The sequence below is a fragment of the Thermobia domestica genome, chromosome 8 (genome assembly GCF_964235325.1).
Source record: "Thermobia domestica chromosome 8, izTheDome1.hap1.1, whole genome shotgun sequence".
In the NCBI taxonomy this organism is placed as follows: domain Eukaryota; kingdom Metazoa; phylum Arthropoda; class Insecta; order Zygentoma; family Lepismatidae; genus Thermobia; species Thermobia domestica.
The window spans coordinates 14,412,434-14,432,036 of NC_137461.1; the positions used below are offsets into that span (position 1 = coordinate 14,412,434).

A 19,603-nucleotide genomic window follows, 5' to 3' on the forward strand; every position below is an offset into this window, starting at 1 on the left:
AGCGTAGCCTTTGGCTTTAATAACTGCCATAGATTGCCGCTGCATAGAATTGACAGGAGTATTATACGTGGCCGGGCATATCTTGGACCATTCTTCCATCACCACCTGTTTTAAGTCTTCTTCTGATGAATAGTTTTTACTGTGAATCCTAGGTTTCAGTTAAGTCCGTAAATGTTTTATAGAGTTAAGGTCAGCGGATTGGGGAATGGTGTGCAATTATTTGGGTACATTCCAAAATTCACTCCCTATTTCTAGCCTACATACGTATGTTTGGGATTGTGTGTAGCATGTCCAATGTTTCTGCACTTTGCTTAACATTGTTCCGAAGAATATCAAGGTACATTACCTTGTCCATTGTACCAAACTGAATTTTACCAACTCTTTTTGCCGACATATACCCCTAAAGCATAATAGAGCCACCTCCATGTTTTACAGTAGGTATTGTATTGACAACATTGTTGTCCAAATTGGGTTTTCGGCCCACCTTGTGGACTCCAGCGGCTCCAAAGAAAGAAATTTTAGTTTCATCTGACTGTTGTTCCAAAATTCCTAGCTCTTGTTAACATGTTATTTTGCAATCTGAAGTCGTAACTTACGGTTCTTACGACTTATGAATAGCCTCTTTCGAGGTATTCGACCATGGTAGCCGTATGTGTGTAGCACTCGACGAATCATCTCAGAACTTCCTTTATTACCATTAAAGACATTCTATTAACTTTTGGAGTTTTGGAGCACTTGCTGTCATCTGTCGCACAATGACTGTCTCAGCCTTCTCTCTTAATTTATTCGATATTTTTGTTTATTTGTCAGTTAAACTTTGGTTTATTTATCATTTAAACTTTGGTTTATTTATCACTTAAACTTTGGTTTATTTATCACTTAACCATTATACGTGTTTACTACATATTGAACTGTTGTGCGCCTTGTTCCTATTAGTTGCCCCATTTTTGTTAACGACCATTCCCTTAATGCTAGCTTTACGATAAGCCCTTTGACTTTTTCTCCCAGCTGTTTACTCTTCCCATCGAGCTCCTTTGTGGTTAAGCGGTCAGTGTACGCGCCTTTGGCGCGGGAAACCTGGGATCAATTCCCGGCTGTAGCTCATGTAGTTCGAATTCCACGTTAATCAGTAGATCCCATCTCATATAGCCTTGCTGCTAAAGGGGACGTTAAACTCAAAATCAACTCAACTCAACTGTTTACTCTTCCCCATTTTTGAAAGGTTGATTTACCTGTGTACACCACGCTTATCACCAGCACTTAAGAACCTGTCATACTAAAAATAATACAAAATTTACCACTTTTCTTTTGCTTGTTTATTCGTAAATGATGAAATGCAAGTTATAACAATCATAGATAATGTTATTCTACAACAAAAAATATGAATCTGCATAATTTTCAGTATTGCAATCCATAGAAATTACAGTGTTGCCAGAATAACAATTCCCCCAAAATCTAAGTTAAGGCAGCAACTTGACTAACAAACCCAACTACATTTGATTACGTATCATGTTGTCTTAGAATCCTGTGAACTACTTTCTAAATAATAGTTTATTTAGTTTGCAATAAACACAATAGTTTTAACATACTGGTATTAAAATTAAATAATAAGTGTTATTTAAAAAATAGTTCACAGGATACCAAAACAATATAATACGTAATCTGTCACATACCCGCCAGAAAGGACGAAGAAAAATTTTGTCATTTAAGTGATAAAAACATTTTAAGATAGCAAATAACTCACAAGTATGTTCACTAGCGTGTCTGGTATGTAAAATTTTTGGGGGACATCAAAGAAAGTGATTTAAATGGTACTACCTAGCCCAACCTGTTTATTAACTTCGATTCTATTTGTTACCTTTCTGCTTACCTTCACGAACCCCGTAAGGTTTATCAAGAACTCGATTACAATCGTTTCACAGTCTGAATATTATATTCCAAATAAATATAATTATTATTATTTATATGCTATTCTGTCGTTAGTAAATAAATTAAATTAGAATAAAATATTGAATATTTTGTACTTCAGAATATTGGGGGGACGTGTTCCCCTCGTCCTTCCCCCCGCCCTCCCCCTCCAGAGACGCCCGTGAGTATGTTTATGACTTCACTACTCAAAGACTACACTTCAAGAAAACATTAAATGGTAATAAACGAAAACCAGAACTGAGCTGAACTAAACCTGACCCCGGATGCTAACGCCCAATTTTTGGATAAATAATTATTAAAGTAAATTTGGACACGAGATAAAAACTGAACGTTAATATAAAGTTTGGAATAAAAATGTTGGGTGGAAGCAGCGGGGATCGTAGCATCATCTTACAACCAGTCGAGTATTCGAAATACCGAACATCAGACTTCTTCTGGAAGAATGGGACTGGAAATTGAGTTCATTATGTAAGTTATTTTTTTTCCTGCCTTGAGCTGTTGGATAGGATAGTAAAATTGGTATCCCATGAGGGAACAATTTTCAATAACCACTGTACTATTTGTTGATTCTATGAAAAGCAAAAGCTGTAACTATTAATAAACATATTTGGTTTAAATTGAATTTATAATTCAATAGCTGAACTTTGGTTTTAATTCTCATAACCAAAGTTAACAATTAAATTATTTTATCTCCGAAAGATTAAATTCCAGTTTCTATTGAAACAAATCAAATGCAGTTGAGATCGTTCCTCTAGTCGCTGCCTTAACTTAGATTTTGGGGGAATTGTTATTCTGGCAACACTGTAATTTCTGTAAATAGCAACACTGAAAATTCTTCAGGTTCATATTTTTTGCTGTAGCATAACATTGTCTATGATTGTGGTAAGTTGCATTTCATTATCTCCTTTCACTTATGAAAAACAAGTAAAAGAAAAATTGTAAATTTTGTATTATTTTCAGTATGGCAGGCTCTTAATATGTCCTTTTCTGTATTTTACTGCTGTTTTCGTTCCTTTTTGGCGCACGAAATGTAAACCTGTGTACAATTGTACAAATAACAATGTGATGTAAATTCAGGACTTCTCACATGTTTTCTTTTATGCCTTTCTATGGTGTCCTTGTCTTGACCCTTTCTGGAGTAGGTACGTCCATCATAGTCCTACCTCACGACTGCAGCAATCTGCTGTCTATTTTATCACCAATATGTTTCAAACGTAGTGTTTTCATTTCTTTTTTGTTTTAGTTAAGGTGTATACGAATAAGAATGCGATATACTGTATGTTCCTCGCTTGCGCCCTTCCCTCAGTAAACCCTGCGAGTTACCACGTCTGATTTCCGTCTATTCGAGTTTGGAGTCAGACGGGGATACATGAATTAAACTACAGTCCTGTTTAATCAAATTCTGTTTAACGGAATCGTTTTTATAAAAACGTACTGTATCAAAAAAAAAAAAAAAGTTATTCTGGTTTGATACCGACTTTTCGTCCAGCCGCAGCACCATCGGTCCCACTACAGTAATTTCGGTTAAACGGAACTCTTAGCAAGGGCCCCGATTTCTCTGTAAGTTTGGGGGCGCCCATTCAGATGCAGAAGGTATATATATGAAGATTTTGAGACAAATTGCAGTCAAATTATGCCAAATATTGTATATTCAGAAATACGACAGTGGAGCTCACATGAGCTTTTGGGGGGGAGCGGCTGGTCCTCTCGCCCCCCCCCCTCCCCAGGATCGGCGCCCTTGACTCTTAGCGTATTCTCTTCTCATTGGGTCTACAGCATAAGTAAATTCTGTTTGAGTGAAGTTTCATTTAGACAGAATTAATCGGTACTCATTTTTACACGTACTATTTCTATTTATTATACACGATGTTTCAAAACAACTCCGACGTTTGGAAGGTGATACCTTATACCAAGGTAAGACAAAAGGTATAGACTAGCCTGGGTGCACAAATGTTTCCTTCCGGAGTTATAGGCTGTCGAAAACATGAAAAAATGAATTTTAAAGGTCCATAGGTCCAAAGCTATTGGATTTACCATAGTCGGGTCAAGACTTCACTTAGGAACTAATATGTGCCCTAACAAAAAACCCATGTTTCAGAACCGTAAGGTAGTACTCACGCAACAGTTTTTATAGAGGGGATTTAGCTACAGGCATATAATTGTAAGTACTCACTCTGTAAAAATTGTTGCTTTCTGAAGTACCGCAGCATTCTGAAACATGGATATTTCGATAGGGCACATACTAGTTGTGAAGTGAAATATTCACCCGATTACGGTAGGTCCTATAGTTTTGGAGCTACGGCCCTTTAAAGTTCTTTTTTTAAATCATGTTTTCGGCAGCCTATAACTCTGAAAGAAAGCATTTGTGTATCCAGGTTGGTGTATACATTTTGTCGTACCTTGGTGTCAGGAATCACCTTCCAAACGTTGTCGGTGTTGTTTCGAAACACCTTGTAGAAGAAAAGGGTATGGAAGTTGCATAAAAGAAAGATAGCTTACATGTATTTAAATTTTATTTTGTTTCTTTTAATCTTATAAAAGTACAAAATCTTTTCCTAGTGCATTACATTGAGAAATAAGTGCAAAAATTATGCAAATTGATTTTGTATATATATATGATAAGATGATTCATCACATGCTTTAATCCTGTCTCTCTTCTTTAGTGCCTTTGGTAGTAAAAAATCCTTGCTGGATATATGATAACTGCACGAAACAGGTTAGCTCGTTGTAGTCGTCGCTTTACGATAGCAGTTGTTCCGTTAGGTTATTTTTGTTACACGCTTCGTCCATATCTGCTTCCTTCGCCACTGCTGTCACCACCACCTCCTACTGCATCTGTGGCACCTCCCGCTGCTTCTGAGGCACCCCCGGCATCTGGCGCGCCAACACCACTCGTTATACCACCTGCATCTGGCATACCACCCGTCACACCGCCTGCATCTGGCGGGGTTGGCATACCACCCGTCACACCACCTGCATCTGGCGGGGTTGGCATACCACCCGTCACACCACCTGCATCTGGCGGGGTTGGCATACCACCCGTCATACCACTTACATCTGGCGGGGTTGGCGCACCTCCTGGTAATTGTCGTTTAGAAAGCATTGTCACCAAGTTGTCATTCGTTGGTGCGGCGGAGGTAAAGACCAAATCTGTAACGGCATATTCAGATTAATTAGAAACGTATAATATGGAACGCTTGTATTTTATAAGTAGAAAGTGCATCACTGTTAGAATTAAGTGTGTCTGTGTAGGAAAAGTACAACAATGGGTACAATCTACTTTAACGTTCCATAATTTTTTATATAAATAAATAAACATGTTTCAGCACAGCAAAATGCAGAAGTTACTATTGACAACAAACAACATATTTGTGACCACCATAAAAATTCCTTTTTCCCGATTTAATCGAAAACTTCGCATGAGACTGTACCGTTAACCACGTCAGTTTGTTCAGGTCAATCCTGTTTATCGATTTAACTCACAAATAAAGGGTCCAAATGGATGAATCGAGTTGCGGGATGAGACATAATGCGTCTGATAGAGAATGTGAAAATATGTATATGTGTATGTGCCAAGTTAAAGCGGCTGAGCGCCATAAGAAACGGAGGGAGAGAGAGTCAATATATTACAGAAATACATCAAATAAACTGTTGAGTCGTAAAAATAGCGAAAGATAGACAATGGAAACGGTAGTAATTCACATATTGGCAAATGAAGAATGGGCAGAGTAGATCATGAACCTCCGCCGCCATCTTGAAATCCGCCATTTTGAAATCTGTGATTATTTTTTTTTTTAATGGAAAGGTAGTCATGTAATATATCAATTAGGGCCAACATGTTCTCAAAAAGTAAATTATTAAAATTAGTGATCGTTATCTGAACTTATTTGAAAGATTTAGGATGATCTTTACAGTTATTCACGAAAATTTAGGAGACTGATACTCGTATGTTGAAAATTTAGATGTTAGGGATGTACTTAAGCCCTCCACATGTTTTGTTTTCTACAATTATTTTGTTTCCCTAAGAATATAACGAAGGTTTAGTCGTAGTGGAAATAACAACTGGTTGAAAACTCCGTTCTGTTGTGTTCGATTTTTTATTATTATTATTATTAGAAGTTATAAGTTTTACATCCCATGTTATGCCCTCTAAGATAAAGGAGGCGGGTAATTAATGAAACTAAACGATTACAAAAGTTTTTTGGCTTTATTTAATTTAACTTCCCACGATTATGTCTGCTAGGCTAAAGGAGGCGTGGACCTAGTGATTATAGTGGAATCTGAACCATTTTGGTCGTTCAGCTGTACTCCCACCGGGAATCGAACCCGCGGCCACGCGAAAGAAAATCAAGCGTGCTAGCCACTAGACCAAGCGTGTGTTCATGATTACGAAACAGCCGGTGGAATGAGAATGTGGAACAAAACGGTTGGTTTTGAGTTTAACGTCCCGTTCAGCAGCGAGGCTATTTGAGACGTGTACCTACTGATTAACGTGGAATCCGAACCACATGAGCTCCCGCCGCGGGTTTCTCACGCCAAAGGCACGTATGCTAACCGCTTAGCCACGAAAGTGCTCAAAAACATTTTCTTGTTTTGCTCCAGAATGCAAATATGGATATGGGAATTCTGTAAAGAGGAGAATCTTTTTAAACGCCGAAAAGGAATAGTCTTTCATGAAATATTAAAAATATCCTTGAAAAGATTGCTTAACATTTATGTACGCGATGCGCGTTTTGAAGAGTTTTAAAATTTATTTATTTATTTATTGTAGTCAGGATGAAAGTAAAAATTACGCGAAATAAATGGGGTTTAGTAGCAGGTCCTGTACTGTATACGATCAACATATGTCATCATTTATTCGCACATGTCCGCTTTTTAAGAGTAAAATTTAACGTTCGCATAAATTTTCCGAAGTTCGCTGAATTGTCGCATTTTATAAGCTTCAGTGTATTGTCAGTTCCGTTTCAGTCGTTTCACATGTAAAAATGTATTTTGTCATGTGTATTCAATGATAGAACCGTTAAAAAAAAAAAAAAATCAGAGCCAGGAATGGAAATATGTGTCGGCTGACAATCTTGATGAACATATGAATCATGTTTCTGAAAGGCGTAGATTATGATTTCTGAACTATCTGCTGTTGGAATTTCAGGGAACTTAGCAGCCGCCTGGTCAAATGGAATTATATCATGTACTTTACACTTGAAGCACACTTCGATTGCAGTCACTATCTGAACTGTTTGATCTTGGAATTTCAGGCAATTCAGCAGTCGCCTGGGGAAATCAAATTATATCATGTAGTTCACACTTGGCGTGCGCTTCGATTGCAGCCAATATCTAAATTGTGTGCTCTTGGAATTTCAGGCAACTGAGCAGTCACCTAGAGAAATTGAATTACATCACGTAGTTCACACTTGGCGGGCGCTTCGATTACAGTCGATATGTTTTTATCTGCTATGATTGAAAAGTAGAGTTTGTCTATCGGTGTGTAAGATGGGCGACATCCAATGAATATCTTTGTCTTATCTCCGTTTCATCATCTCAGCTAGTTCTCCGCTAGTGGCTTAATGAAGGTTGCAAAAGACATATCTCTCGTATTTTCTGTGCTTCAAGGTGTGCGAAATTCAGCTCACTTCCGTATCAGTACCTATAAAGTAGAGGCATGTTTAGCTGCTGTGTCTACGCAGCTGAAACAGTGCGCAGTGATTGAAGTTTGCATACGTTAAAAAATACAATTTATGGGCTGCCAGCATTTCCATAAAAGTACAACTTACCTCCAGCCATTAAGAAGACACAGACTAGGAGTTTCCACATCTTGATGTAGGGATTAAATCACCGGAACTGCAAAGAAAAAGAAAACAAAAATTTATTGCTAATGAGATTATCCTCTATTAAATAGTCCTTGTCTAGGCTTAAAAGTCTGGAAACAACTGTACCACAGTTGGGTAATAATTTCCATTCTAGATTAGGGGAAGGGGACTTCGGGACCTGAACCACAAATAACCCAGATACGCAACTCCCATTTGGACAGTGATTCTCTGGTTTCAAACACTTTATAGAATTGCCATACAGATGACACTAGTGCGGTGGGAAGTACATAGAAACTACTGAAGTCAGCCATTTTGGAATTATGGATTCACTCTGAAGTATGTACTTAATTATTCCAATAAGGCAAACGTTTCAAAGCATCATGCTAATTCCAAATAGTAAATAGTCAAACTAACGGATATTGCTACTTGCGTGACACTTTTAGATGTCGCTGGAATGCAAGCAACTGATGGAACACTATTTTGTGTTTTTTCCCTCATTTGATATTTTTTTTATTTGTCACAAGGATAGTATACCTATTTATATCGTGCGCCATCCACACAGCATATCCTATCTTAACCATGCTTTGTATAGAGACCGACCTTAACTTGTTCATAGTATCCTTGTGAAATATTTTCGCATGCAGTCCTTGATCCCTGAGTTTATGGGTCATTGAAATTGGAATCTGCACTTTCTTAAGTTTTTACCGAAAAAAAAATCCTATTTAACCCCTTAATTTATCATTTATTTTAGACATATTGGTAAAAAAAAATTCTTTATTTATATAAAAAAATTAATATTTGTCAAAGCAATTTTATTGCTTATTATTATACTAGGTTATGCCCAACAATACCGGCTACAGTGTTTTGAAAATAAGTCCGGGAACATATTCCATTTCTCAATATGCAGACTGAAAAATAATTATTGAACTAAGCATTTAACAGTAAATTACGACTGATAACTTCAAAACTGTACAAAAAAAATACAAACAAGGAAAATGCGCATCTCATGCCTGCTCCTTTTTCCCACTGTCGCTGGCGATACTAACACTTTCTGATTCACTGTATTTTAGGTCTCTCTCAATAAGGTGAGAATTCTAAGCAATGAAGGACAAGAATTTTAGGAATGATCCAAAAAATGCATCAAGAATTGCGATATTGGCCAATAATTAGTTTTGGGATCAGGGGCCAAAAAATTTTTGAAAGGCTCCTAAATCGAGTTTTCATATTTTCTACGGAATAAGCACATCATACTGAGTTAAGTGATAGCTTGGACTTGGCTACACTGTATGTAGTTCTCCAGATAGAAGGCGTACAAGGAAATTTTTGATTCAAATATATTATTAGTTTTTGGATCAGGGGCCACAAAATTTTTGAACGGCCCCTAAATCGAGTTTTCGTATTTTGTACGGAAGAAGTACATTATAGTGAGTTAGGTGATAGTTTGGGTTTGGCTACACTATATGTAATTTTCCAGTCGTAATTTAAACATTTACCGAATATTTCAAAATGCCTGATTATTCCCCTGATTTTAAGTTAAAGGATTAATGAAAATTTGCATGGAACAAATGTTCGGGCCGTTATTTTAGCCATAAAAGAGTAAAGACTGAGACGGTTTGTTAGCTGTGTTGTAAAGGTAATGTGTACTTATAATAACGGACTAGCCTTTGGTTAGCTGGGGACTCCGTCCCAGACCCCTGTGTTTGCTCAGCCTACGACCTCGCATCTTTTATGTAACAGCCTTTGCATCAAGAGTGAATTTCGTGCATTTGCTCTTAACATTTCCTAAATTTGGTTAGCTGGGGGCTTTGCCCCCAAACCCCCACGTTTGCTCGCCCTACCGCCTTGCACCTCTTAAACCCACAATTCTACCGAATTTCAAGTTTCTTTTCCTATTTCAACTACCTAAAAGGTAAGATTTTGTATCCCAGGAAAACGCCTATTTAAATAACATAGGAATTTCTTCATCCTCCCGTAGACCCCTTAAAAACGAAAAATTATTCACTTTTGGCAATTTTTCTTTGGGTTTGTCCCGGAAGTCAACAATCATGCCAAATTTCATCATTCTAATCCTACCGGAAGAGTCTAAACATTTTGGGGTGTAGAAGATGTCCCATATAAATAACATGGGAGAGATTTTTCCGTTCCCCGTAAGACCACTCTAAAGTTGGAAATTTTTCTTTGGTGATTTATTTGGGTAACGCTAACGAAAACCTACAAGCATACCGGATTTCGAGTTTTTGCTCCAATTCCAAGTATCTAAGAAATGAGATTATAGGTCCAAAAAAGTCCATTTAAATAACATGGGGAATTTCTTCATCCGACCCCCCCCCTTCCTTAGACCCACTAAAAATTAAAAATATTCACTGTGGTAATTTTTCTATAGTTAGTCCCAAAAAACTACAATTATGCCAAATGTCAACTTTCCACGTCAACCAGAAGTACCTGTTACTTAATGTCAGTGTGTCAGTTAATGTAATTTTACATATAATTGATTGGTGATTAATGAATTGATTACTAAAATCAACGAAGAATGTTTTTTTTTTTCATACATCATAATTTGCTCAAAACCTAATAATAATTTGTTTTGTTTGAAGTTTACCGTCCCGTTTTAGCCTTTCCTTCATCTAGGCTATATGAAACAGGTATCTAGAAGTTAAGATGGCTTCCATCGGCAATTGAACCCAGTCTCTTGCACAGAAGGGACTTGTTACTATTTACCGGAACGAGTGTCTCAAAAACATTTACTGGTAAGCGAAACATTTATGTGTGTGGTAAGTGCTCTTCTGGATTATGTTATGGACCTACTTGTGCTAAAAGTATTTTTTTGCAATTTTTCGAATCACTTACCTTTGCAAACAGTTTACTTCTCCTTCAGATGGCTTCTTTGGTAGTATTTGATGAGATGGAAGTCGAAGCTGAGTATGCTACCTCTGGGAGATCCAAGCCTTTATATACAGCAAAAAATTGTACTCTTATCTTACAGTGGTGGCAGAAAACAATGTTTTGATTCCAAAATTATATGGTGTGGCGTATTTGTTGGTGATAAATACATTTAATTTGTGATATTTTTTAGAAGTTTTTGCTTTCTTTTGTCATTAAAAGCCAATGAGGGAAGTTGGAGAGATTTGGGCAGTATCTGTTGTGCCACCTTTTTGTTTATACGTGCAAAATCAAGAAGTCACGCATGTTTGATAGATCAGTGACTGTACGGGATACTGTAATTACAGGTTACTGAAACGTTGAAAAACAGCAGTTAATTGCAGGGTTGACAATCTTCTGAATATTTTTCTTTCCTTTAAGCTCTCACTATAATTACATTATACAAATGAAAACATGATAATGCTAATTACCAGTAAGCCTTTACGTATTTTGTGATATAGTCCAAATTAAAATCATATGAACTAATTTTCATTACTGTAAAACAGAAAAAAATGTCTTCCGAACTACAAAGTGTTTACTAATTACAAGTTGTTTTTTTTTTCAAATTTACTGTTCTTTAGTCATGGACACTCCAACGAGTGGTGAAGACGTAAAGCACTTTGTTGAGTTACACGATTATTACTTAGTGTTCCGTGCATCATTCTCGTAATTGGCAGAACATGTGACTTTGGTTTATATGATCTGGGGTTCGATTCTCAATGGGTTACAGAGTTCTTGGCTTTGATGTACATAATATGCGCACAGGAGCTTGAATTCAGAGGTGACATGGATCAAGAATACCTGAAGTAACTAGATACATCAGTTATGCTGACCATACATCACGAATTACTATTCCTTGCTCTTCATGGATTATTTCTTCACAAATATTTTTCACACAGTACAGTCGGGCTATATACTGCGTCCAGGAGGGTCAATTATAGAAAGCTATCGTTCATATTAATGGTAAAAGTGTCCACATTTGTATAAATTCCTAATTGACCTTTTTATACGTACTAATATGAGAACACTGAATTCAATGGAGTTGTTTTTAATTGTTTCCGCCCAGAGGATCGGGATAGAAATGATCTCAAAGTGGGATTACTAATAAAACTCCAACTGACCAAAGCAGTATATATATTTTAAGATTATATATTTGTGTTACAGTTTCACCTATATTACATTAGTTTTATTAGTTAGTTGGAGTTTTATTAGTAATCTTGAATTTTCCAAAGCTACAATGAATAATTTACAAGTCAAAGTTGGAATATAAATAAATATAAATATATTAACGTTAAAGTAATTTCTAGCGTGAGCTGTAGACTCATTTTTTAAAATAGTTTCGTTGAATTCAGTTTGCTCAATTTAATATAAAAAGCGTTCTCAAATTAGGATAAATTCACTATCTTTAAAATAGTTTCGTTTGATTCAGCATTCTCAAATCAGTATAAAAAGCGCTGTCTTTAAAATAGTTTCGTTGTATTCAGCGTTCTCAAGTTAGTGTAAAAATCTCCATCTTTAAAATAGTTTCATTCGATTTAGCATTCTTAGATTACTTTAGAAGAACTCTATTTTTAAAACAGTTTCGTTGGATTCGGCGTTCTCAAATTAGTATAAAAAACACAATGTTTAAAATAGTTTCTTTCAAATCAATATTCTCAAATTAGTATAAAACAGCACGATGTTGGAAATGGTTTCGTTGGATTCAGCATTTTCAAATTATTACAGAAAAGCTTTCTCTTTAAAATAGTTTCGTTGGATTCTGCATTTTCAAATTAGTTTAGAAAAACGCTATCTTTAATATACTTTCGTTTTCAGATTTCTCAAATTAGTATGAAAAGCGTTATTTTTAAAATAGTTCGGTTGGATTCATCATTCTCAAATTAGTACAAAAAGCTCTATCTTTAAAATAGTTTCGTTGAATTCAGCATTCTCCAATTATCATAGAAAAACTATCTTTAAAACAGTTTCGTTGGATTCAGCATTCTCAAATTAGTATAAAAAGCATTATCTTTAAAGTAGTTTCGTTTGATTCAACGTTCTCAAATTAATATAAAAAGCACTATCTTTAAAATTGTGTGGTTGAATTCATCATTTTCATATAAGTATAAAAATGTGTCCTTTTTTTTAAAAAAAAATAGTTTCCTTTTTATTCAGCGTTCTCAAATTAATATAGAAAAGCGCTATCTGTGAAATAGTTTCATTGGATTCAGCGTTCCCAAATTAGTATAAAAGCGCTATCTTTAAAAATAATTTCATTGGATTCAGCAGTCTCAAATTAGTGTAAAAAGCATTATTATGAATTTATTCTGCCGTGGACACATACCATTGATATGAACGTTGGTTCTTTATTTAGTGATTATAGTTTACGTCCATTTTTAGATCTCAGGTCATTTGTGATGTGATTTAGTCTACAGTCTACTATTTAAGTGGGATCCTAACCAACTACTCGGATTTGTACACAATACATATATACATAGATTGTGACTATGCTGAGAACACGTACCCTGGATTGACTCAATGCTTTATTACAGCTAGTACCTTATTCGTTTTTGACCTCCGAGGATATACTGGGTAATCAGGGAATGCCATATTCGCCGAGGACTATTGTCCTGCTTCCGGTTAATCGCTAGTTGGGACGATTTTTCGGGGTAATGTTACCCATGAGACTAGAGTAGTACTCCCCGGCGTATATTGCGCCGAGTCAGCAAAAATTTTTGTGACGTCATAGGTCAAAGGTCAATGACCTTGGCCCGGGGTCAATGACCTAGGGGTACCTAGGACCACCCCCTCTAAATTTTGGCAGGGGTACCTTGGCCCACCCCCTAAATTTTGGCAGGGGTACATAGGACCACCCCCCTTAAATTTTGGAAATTGCCAAATCTAAAAATTTGGTATGGTAGCCTAGGACCATAGTATGTACCCCTATTAGTATTGGGGGTCTATGTCGTTCCCTTTTATGGGTAAAAAATTGCCAAAAATTTAAATTTCGGGGGTTTTTGACCTAATTTATCCCCTTGGATGAGGTATTATTACCCTATATAGTTATATGGGCGTATACAGGGGTCCATTCCCTTTCATAAGACATGGGTATATTAATGCACCCCTTCAAAAATTTGGGAGGGGTACCATGGCCCACCCCTTTAATTTTGGAAATTGACCAATTTCAACATTGGGTATTATAGTACCGGACCCTAATATGTATTATAATAAATTTGGGTGGTCCACCTCATTTCCTTCTAGGGGTACAAAATTGCCAAAATATAAACGTAAGCAATACGTTATACCACGTGTTTGGTTTTCGACCTAATTTATCTCCTTGGATGAGGTCCTATTACCTTATATGATTATATGGTGATGTATAGGGGTTCATTACCTATCATAAGACATAGGTGCACCCCTTGAAAAATTTGGGAGGGGTACCTTGGCCCACCCCTTTAATTTTGGAAATTGCCCAATTTCAACATTTGGTATTATAGTATAGGACACTAATATAGATCACAACCACGTGTTTGGTATTTGGTACATTTTATCCCCCTTTGATGAGGTCCTATTACCTTATATGGTTATGTATAGGGGTCTATTCCCTATCATAAGACATGGGTGCACCCCGGTAGGGGTACCTTGGCCCACCCCTTAAATTTTGGAAATTGCCCAATTTCAACATTGGGTATTATAGTATTGGACCCTAACATGTATTATGATAAATTTGGGTGGACCACTTTGTTCCCTTCTAGGGGTACAAATTTGCCAAATTTTAGTACAACCACGTGTTTGGTATTTTGGCTCATTTTATACCCTTGGATGAAGTCCTATTACCTTATATGGTTATATGGTCATGTATAGGGGTCCATTATCTATCATAAGACATAGGTACATTGGTGCACCCCGGGAGGGGTACCTTGGCCCACCCCTTAAATTTTGGAAATTGATCATTTTATATATTTGGTATTATAGTACAGGACCTCAATATGTATCATGATAAATTTGGATGGCCCATATCGTTCCCTTTTAGGGGTACAAAAATTGCCAAAATATAAACGTTGTACCACGTGTTTATTTTTTGGTCCATTTTATCCCCTTTGATGAGATTCTATGATTACAGGGGTTCATTTCTTATCATAAGACATGGGCACCCTTCTTAAATTTTGGCAATGGGGGTCCACTGAAATTGTCCAATTGAAGCATAGTACAGGACCTCAATATGTTTCGGTGGTCGTATTACCAAATTTGTTTAGTACAACCACGTGTTCGGTTACTGACTCAATTAAGGTTATAAGGTATGGATGGGTATCCCCTTTCAATTTGGTATAACCCTTCGGGTGTAGTACAGTCACGTGATCAATGATTTGGTTTTGATGCGCGACGAGGTCCCTGGTCAATGTTCTCTAGGAATTATGTGGAAACTTTGCCCAGGGTTCTCGTCTTATATCGCACAGTTCTTTAGGAGAATCTGATAACATTGTATATGGAATGGACAATAAAAACACATAAATAAGCATAAATTGTATTTTATTCATTTTTCTGGTTTCTTCTTTTTCTTTCTTATTGACAATGTTTGTATATTGAGCTGGGTTTCTTCATTAGACTCTCTCCTCTTCTTGATTGCGATGATTTGTTTCCATGTTTTGCAGCATAGCACCCGTTTGCAAAGCTTCGTATTGTGAATTCTGTAAAAAAGAACGAGGAAAAAGATGATTAGTATAGAAATAGATGATGATAAAACAAATACACTTACAATGATAAATATGATAAAATTACCTGGAAGGTATATTGCAGCAGTCTACGATCATTAACCGTGGGTACTGTTGTGAACAAATATTGAATTTCACGCAGAGATTTTCCTTGGGCTTTACAGCACAAATAAAAATAAGCATAATACCCACATACGGATGAACCAAGACTTTGCATTTGGCTATTATTATATTTATAGTACACACAATGAAGTTTTAAGAATGCAACATGTTGTGGTACATAAGGAGGAAGGCCATAGCTGTCAAAATATTCTCCAACACCGCGATGATCAATATAAATTGCAATCCAATGACTTCCTTGTTTTGTAGATGGATCTGTATTTACAATGATTGCCAGAGGAAGAGAAATCCGTGAGGGCAACTCATCGCTTGCAAATACCCCAGTAAAATGATTTCTGAATAATGGACTACCGTGTAAAGCACTAGCTAATTGTAATGTATTCAACATCGTGAATGGAAATGATACATAACGTATACGTACCTTGTAATTTAAAAGTCCAGGATAATGTTGCGCTGGTGGTCGATCTCTAGGAGTGAGGAAAACTCTCCATACACAATACAGTTTGCAGGTGCTGCTAATTTCTCTTGGAAATGAACTTCCAATCGGATGGCTCCATGTCGTTGTAAATTCCAATAGTGACAATCTCCAGCAGAAGAATCGGGAGTTAGGTCAAATACAAACAGTGTATATCCATTCTTGTAGTCGGCTCTTGAAATTGTATTTCCAGTATTGGTAAAATGTATGCCAGAGCCTGAGAACAATGTGTGGTACGATGAAATGTAGAGATTTTCTTCAAAGTTGGGTTGCAACGGTTTTGATGGTACAGCTTTTCCATCCACGTACAGTGTAAAGAAATTAATGTTTAGATGTTGAAATTCAAATGGATTGGTGGTAATAGTTCCACTGGATGCTTCATTCGATGTAAATCCTACAATAATACGATTTGGCAATGTTCCCATAAACAGGTTATCAATAGTTTTGGATTGTATATCCTTCGGGATGGTAAATGATTTCATTTGAACCCTTGTCAGAGGATACTTTGCCGGTGTAGATTGTAAAATTTTATTGTGTGCCAATTTGACACTAGGGCTGATGCTGACTTTTTTCACCTGCAACGATGCATCTAGAATGTTGATTTTTGCATTGACACCACTTTCACCGGCCATGAGACAAAAGTTTGGCTTTGCAGGAATAAGTTTCACACGTAATTCAACTCCATGAATTAAAAATTTATCTTGATTAAAAATGTCACAATGAAGATGTCCAATCATATCGAATTTCATACTTTGTTTTGTCAGTTCATAGCGTTGTTGAAATCCTTTGTTCTCACTTGTGGTTGCGTTCATATGACCAGCCGTATCTTGAAACCACATTGCTGTTTGTAAATGTGTATTTTTAGCTCCATCACTATAATTGAGTAGTTTTTCCATGTACGAACGATATGGATGATTATGTGACGGAAATGAAATCAGTTTATTGTTCAAGTAGATTTGTACTTCACTAAACATAGCATTTAGAAAATCATTGACAGGTGCAATTGCTTTATCCGTATTGATGAAGGAGGAACCATCTGGTTTCACAATTTGTGCTTGGATGTATAATAAGGTTTGTGGTAAATCAATATATTCATCACTGCTACCACTCACTACAAATTCTATTGGTGAATTTTCAGCTATTGAACTAATTGGTTTGTAGCCTATAATACGATTGTCCAGAACACTGGTTTGCGTGGGCAACGTTGAAAAAATGTCCAATTCACTTTTTACACATTCACAGGATTGATGATGTAAGAAAGCCATCGTTGAATTAATCAAAACTATCTGGTGACGATGCCAATGATCTCTTCTTCTTCTTATGTGATAATTTACGTCTCTTTGTAGGATTGATGGTGTTGTTGATCGTTGGAAGGTCAACCTCAAACTGAGAGCAGTCATCCCATTTTCGTTTATGATATCCACTTCCCAGCATAGTTTTCAACTTATTTTTAGCTTTTTCTTGTAAATTCGATTTTGCCTCTTGCATACGTTGATGAAACGATTCTTCCAGCGGTTGATTCGAGATCACAACATCATTAATCATATTGGCACCTGATTTTAATAATTCTTTTCCCACAGTTTTAGCGCCTTGCTTCACAAGTGGTAACACTGAACGAAATAAGCCACCAAGGAAACTTCCAATGCCATGTCCTGCTTGATAGGGACTTCCCACATAGACGTTGCCGATACCGGACAACGCTTGTTTTTGGTAGTATTGCAAATACGGATCAGTCATGACGACGACGACGGAAATGTAGTTTTGTACACACCGTTCCAAAGGTGAATGGCATAGGATGACCTGTGCTATCCCTTATATCGATTTGTATTTGCTCAAAATTCATTTTTTCCACAGGAACATAATGTGCAGGATTAAAGATTTGTACTGCATGACTTCCAAAAGTATGATTCACAGGATCCATGTTGACAATTCGTAGCAAGGGTACCATTGTATCTCCAACAATGACAGATTCAATAATGTCACAATAGACGTACATTTGTGATGGTAAACCTAATCGTACATCCGGTGTATATTGTCCCTTTTCCATATCTTTTAAATCACTTTTCGGGTCAAATCCAAGCATTAAACTAACACTTGGTGACAATTGTACAGAAGTATGGATTTCCTTTTTGGGATGTCTTATGAGGCATATATTATTAGTTGCGTCATGAGATATAAATAAATTGGTTTCTTTATGATGTATATTAATTGCATGAATAAGATCCCGTATATTGTTATAATAGCGTACAGGGATCGTTACAACCTTCCACGGTTCCTGATCATTACTACTTGATGATTTGTAATATATTTTATTGTTTTTACTGTTAATGTTCAGCAAAGAATGTGGATAATGAATCTCTACAATTGCCACATCCCATTTCTGGCGAAACTCTACACGTCGTTGTAATTTCGTAATATATGAAGTCAATGTATTTTCTGGAAAATAATCCATGGAACTATTACTGGGAAGTGTAACGTAAAAATCTTGATCAGGTTCCATTCTTCTTCTTCTTCTTCAATGAAGTTGCAGGGATCCACGAATTGAATGAGGAAGGATATCCTTTCCACTGGACGAGATACTCCTTTCTGCGACCTTTTGTTCTTGTACGTAATATTTTATCGATGAGGAACGTCGAAGGGAGCGGTACTGGTTGTAATTCTTCTCTGTAGAAAACACCATCGATAAGTTGATGATTTAAATCCTCTAGTCGATACACTGGTGGGTTTCTTGGTACAATGGCTTTTACTCTGAATATTTCCCAAGTCCAGTTCTCGAGGTAACCCTTGTCAAAGATACGTTTTGTTTTACTTATACGAACAGTATCACCAACAGATAAATTCGTATCTTGTTTTGAACGTTGTAGCTTTTTGTCGTATAAGTTATGCCACACCTCCAGTAAATTGTCCTGAGAAACGTTTGCAGGCGCCATTTTAATACTGGAATGTCGACTTTCATTGTATGCTTTTACAAGTAAAGGCAATACTTTGATGTAATTGTATGTTTGATATTTGGTAAAGTATTTCCACATACGATGTTTCAATGTCTGATTAAATCTTTCTGCGATGCTGGCTTTAATATCTGGATCCGTTGTTGTAACATGTTGCACGTTGTGTTTCCTGAAAAACTTTTGTACTGTCTTGTTGGTAAATTCAGTTCCTTGATCACTACGTAGTACAATTGGTTTCCTCTCCTGGAAAATCATTTCAAATGCATTCACTATATCCTCGGCACTTTTTGATTTTAGTGGTACAGCCCACCCGTACCGACTAAACACATCAATCACTGTAAGAATATAGCGGTAATTGTCATTATAGTTTTGAAGTGATTGTAAATCATTTAAATCACATTCCCATTGATCATCAATATTGTTGACAAGATAAAAATCTCTACGGAAACGACGACGTACAGGACGATGTAACGTGTAGGTAGGTTGTTTGTTTAACCAAAGTTTTATTTTGGCTAGAGGTATAGATTTTCCTGTGGCTTGCCATAATTTCTTTGCAGTAGAAAATGATGCAGGATGTGCTGGATTGTAATAAATGGATTTCAACTTTTTGTTCATGGTTTGTACGTTGACCATTGTGGAATGATACGTTTTCTTTTTGGTCGGACTTCTAAAACATCATCATCGTCTTCTTCTTCTTCTTCTTCTCCGGAAGAA

At 36.5% G+C, this 19,603-nt stretch overlaps 2 protein-coding genes across 5 annotated transcripts in view; one reads left to right on the plus strand and one right to left on the minus strand.

Annotated features, from left to right (window-relative positions):
* LOC145692699 (protein sex-lethal-like) overlaps positions 1-19,603 on the plus strand; it is a 272,232-nt gene that overhangs the window by 175,669 nt on the left and 76,960 nt on the right. The gene's annotated exons all lie outside the window — the stretch shown is intronic.
* LOC145691556 (uncharacterized) lies at positions 4,435-10,951 on the minus strand. The gene is made up of 3 exons (XM_081766962.1): positions 10,584-10,951; positions 7,701-7,767; positions 4,435-5,079 (listed from the first exon to the last, which is right to left on the minus strand). The coding sequence occupies exons 2-3, from the start codon at positions 7,738-7,740 to the stop codon at positions 4,703-4,705; spliced, it is 417 nt and encodes a 138-aa protein (XP_081623088.1). The 5' UTR covers positions 7,741-7,767; positions 10,584-10,951; the 3' UTR covers positions 4,435-4,702.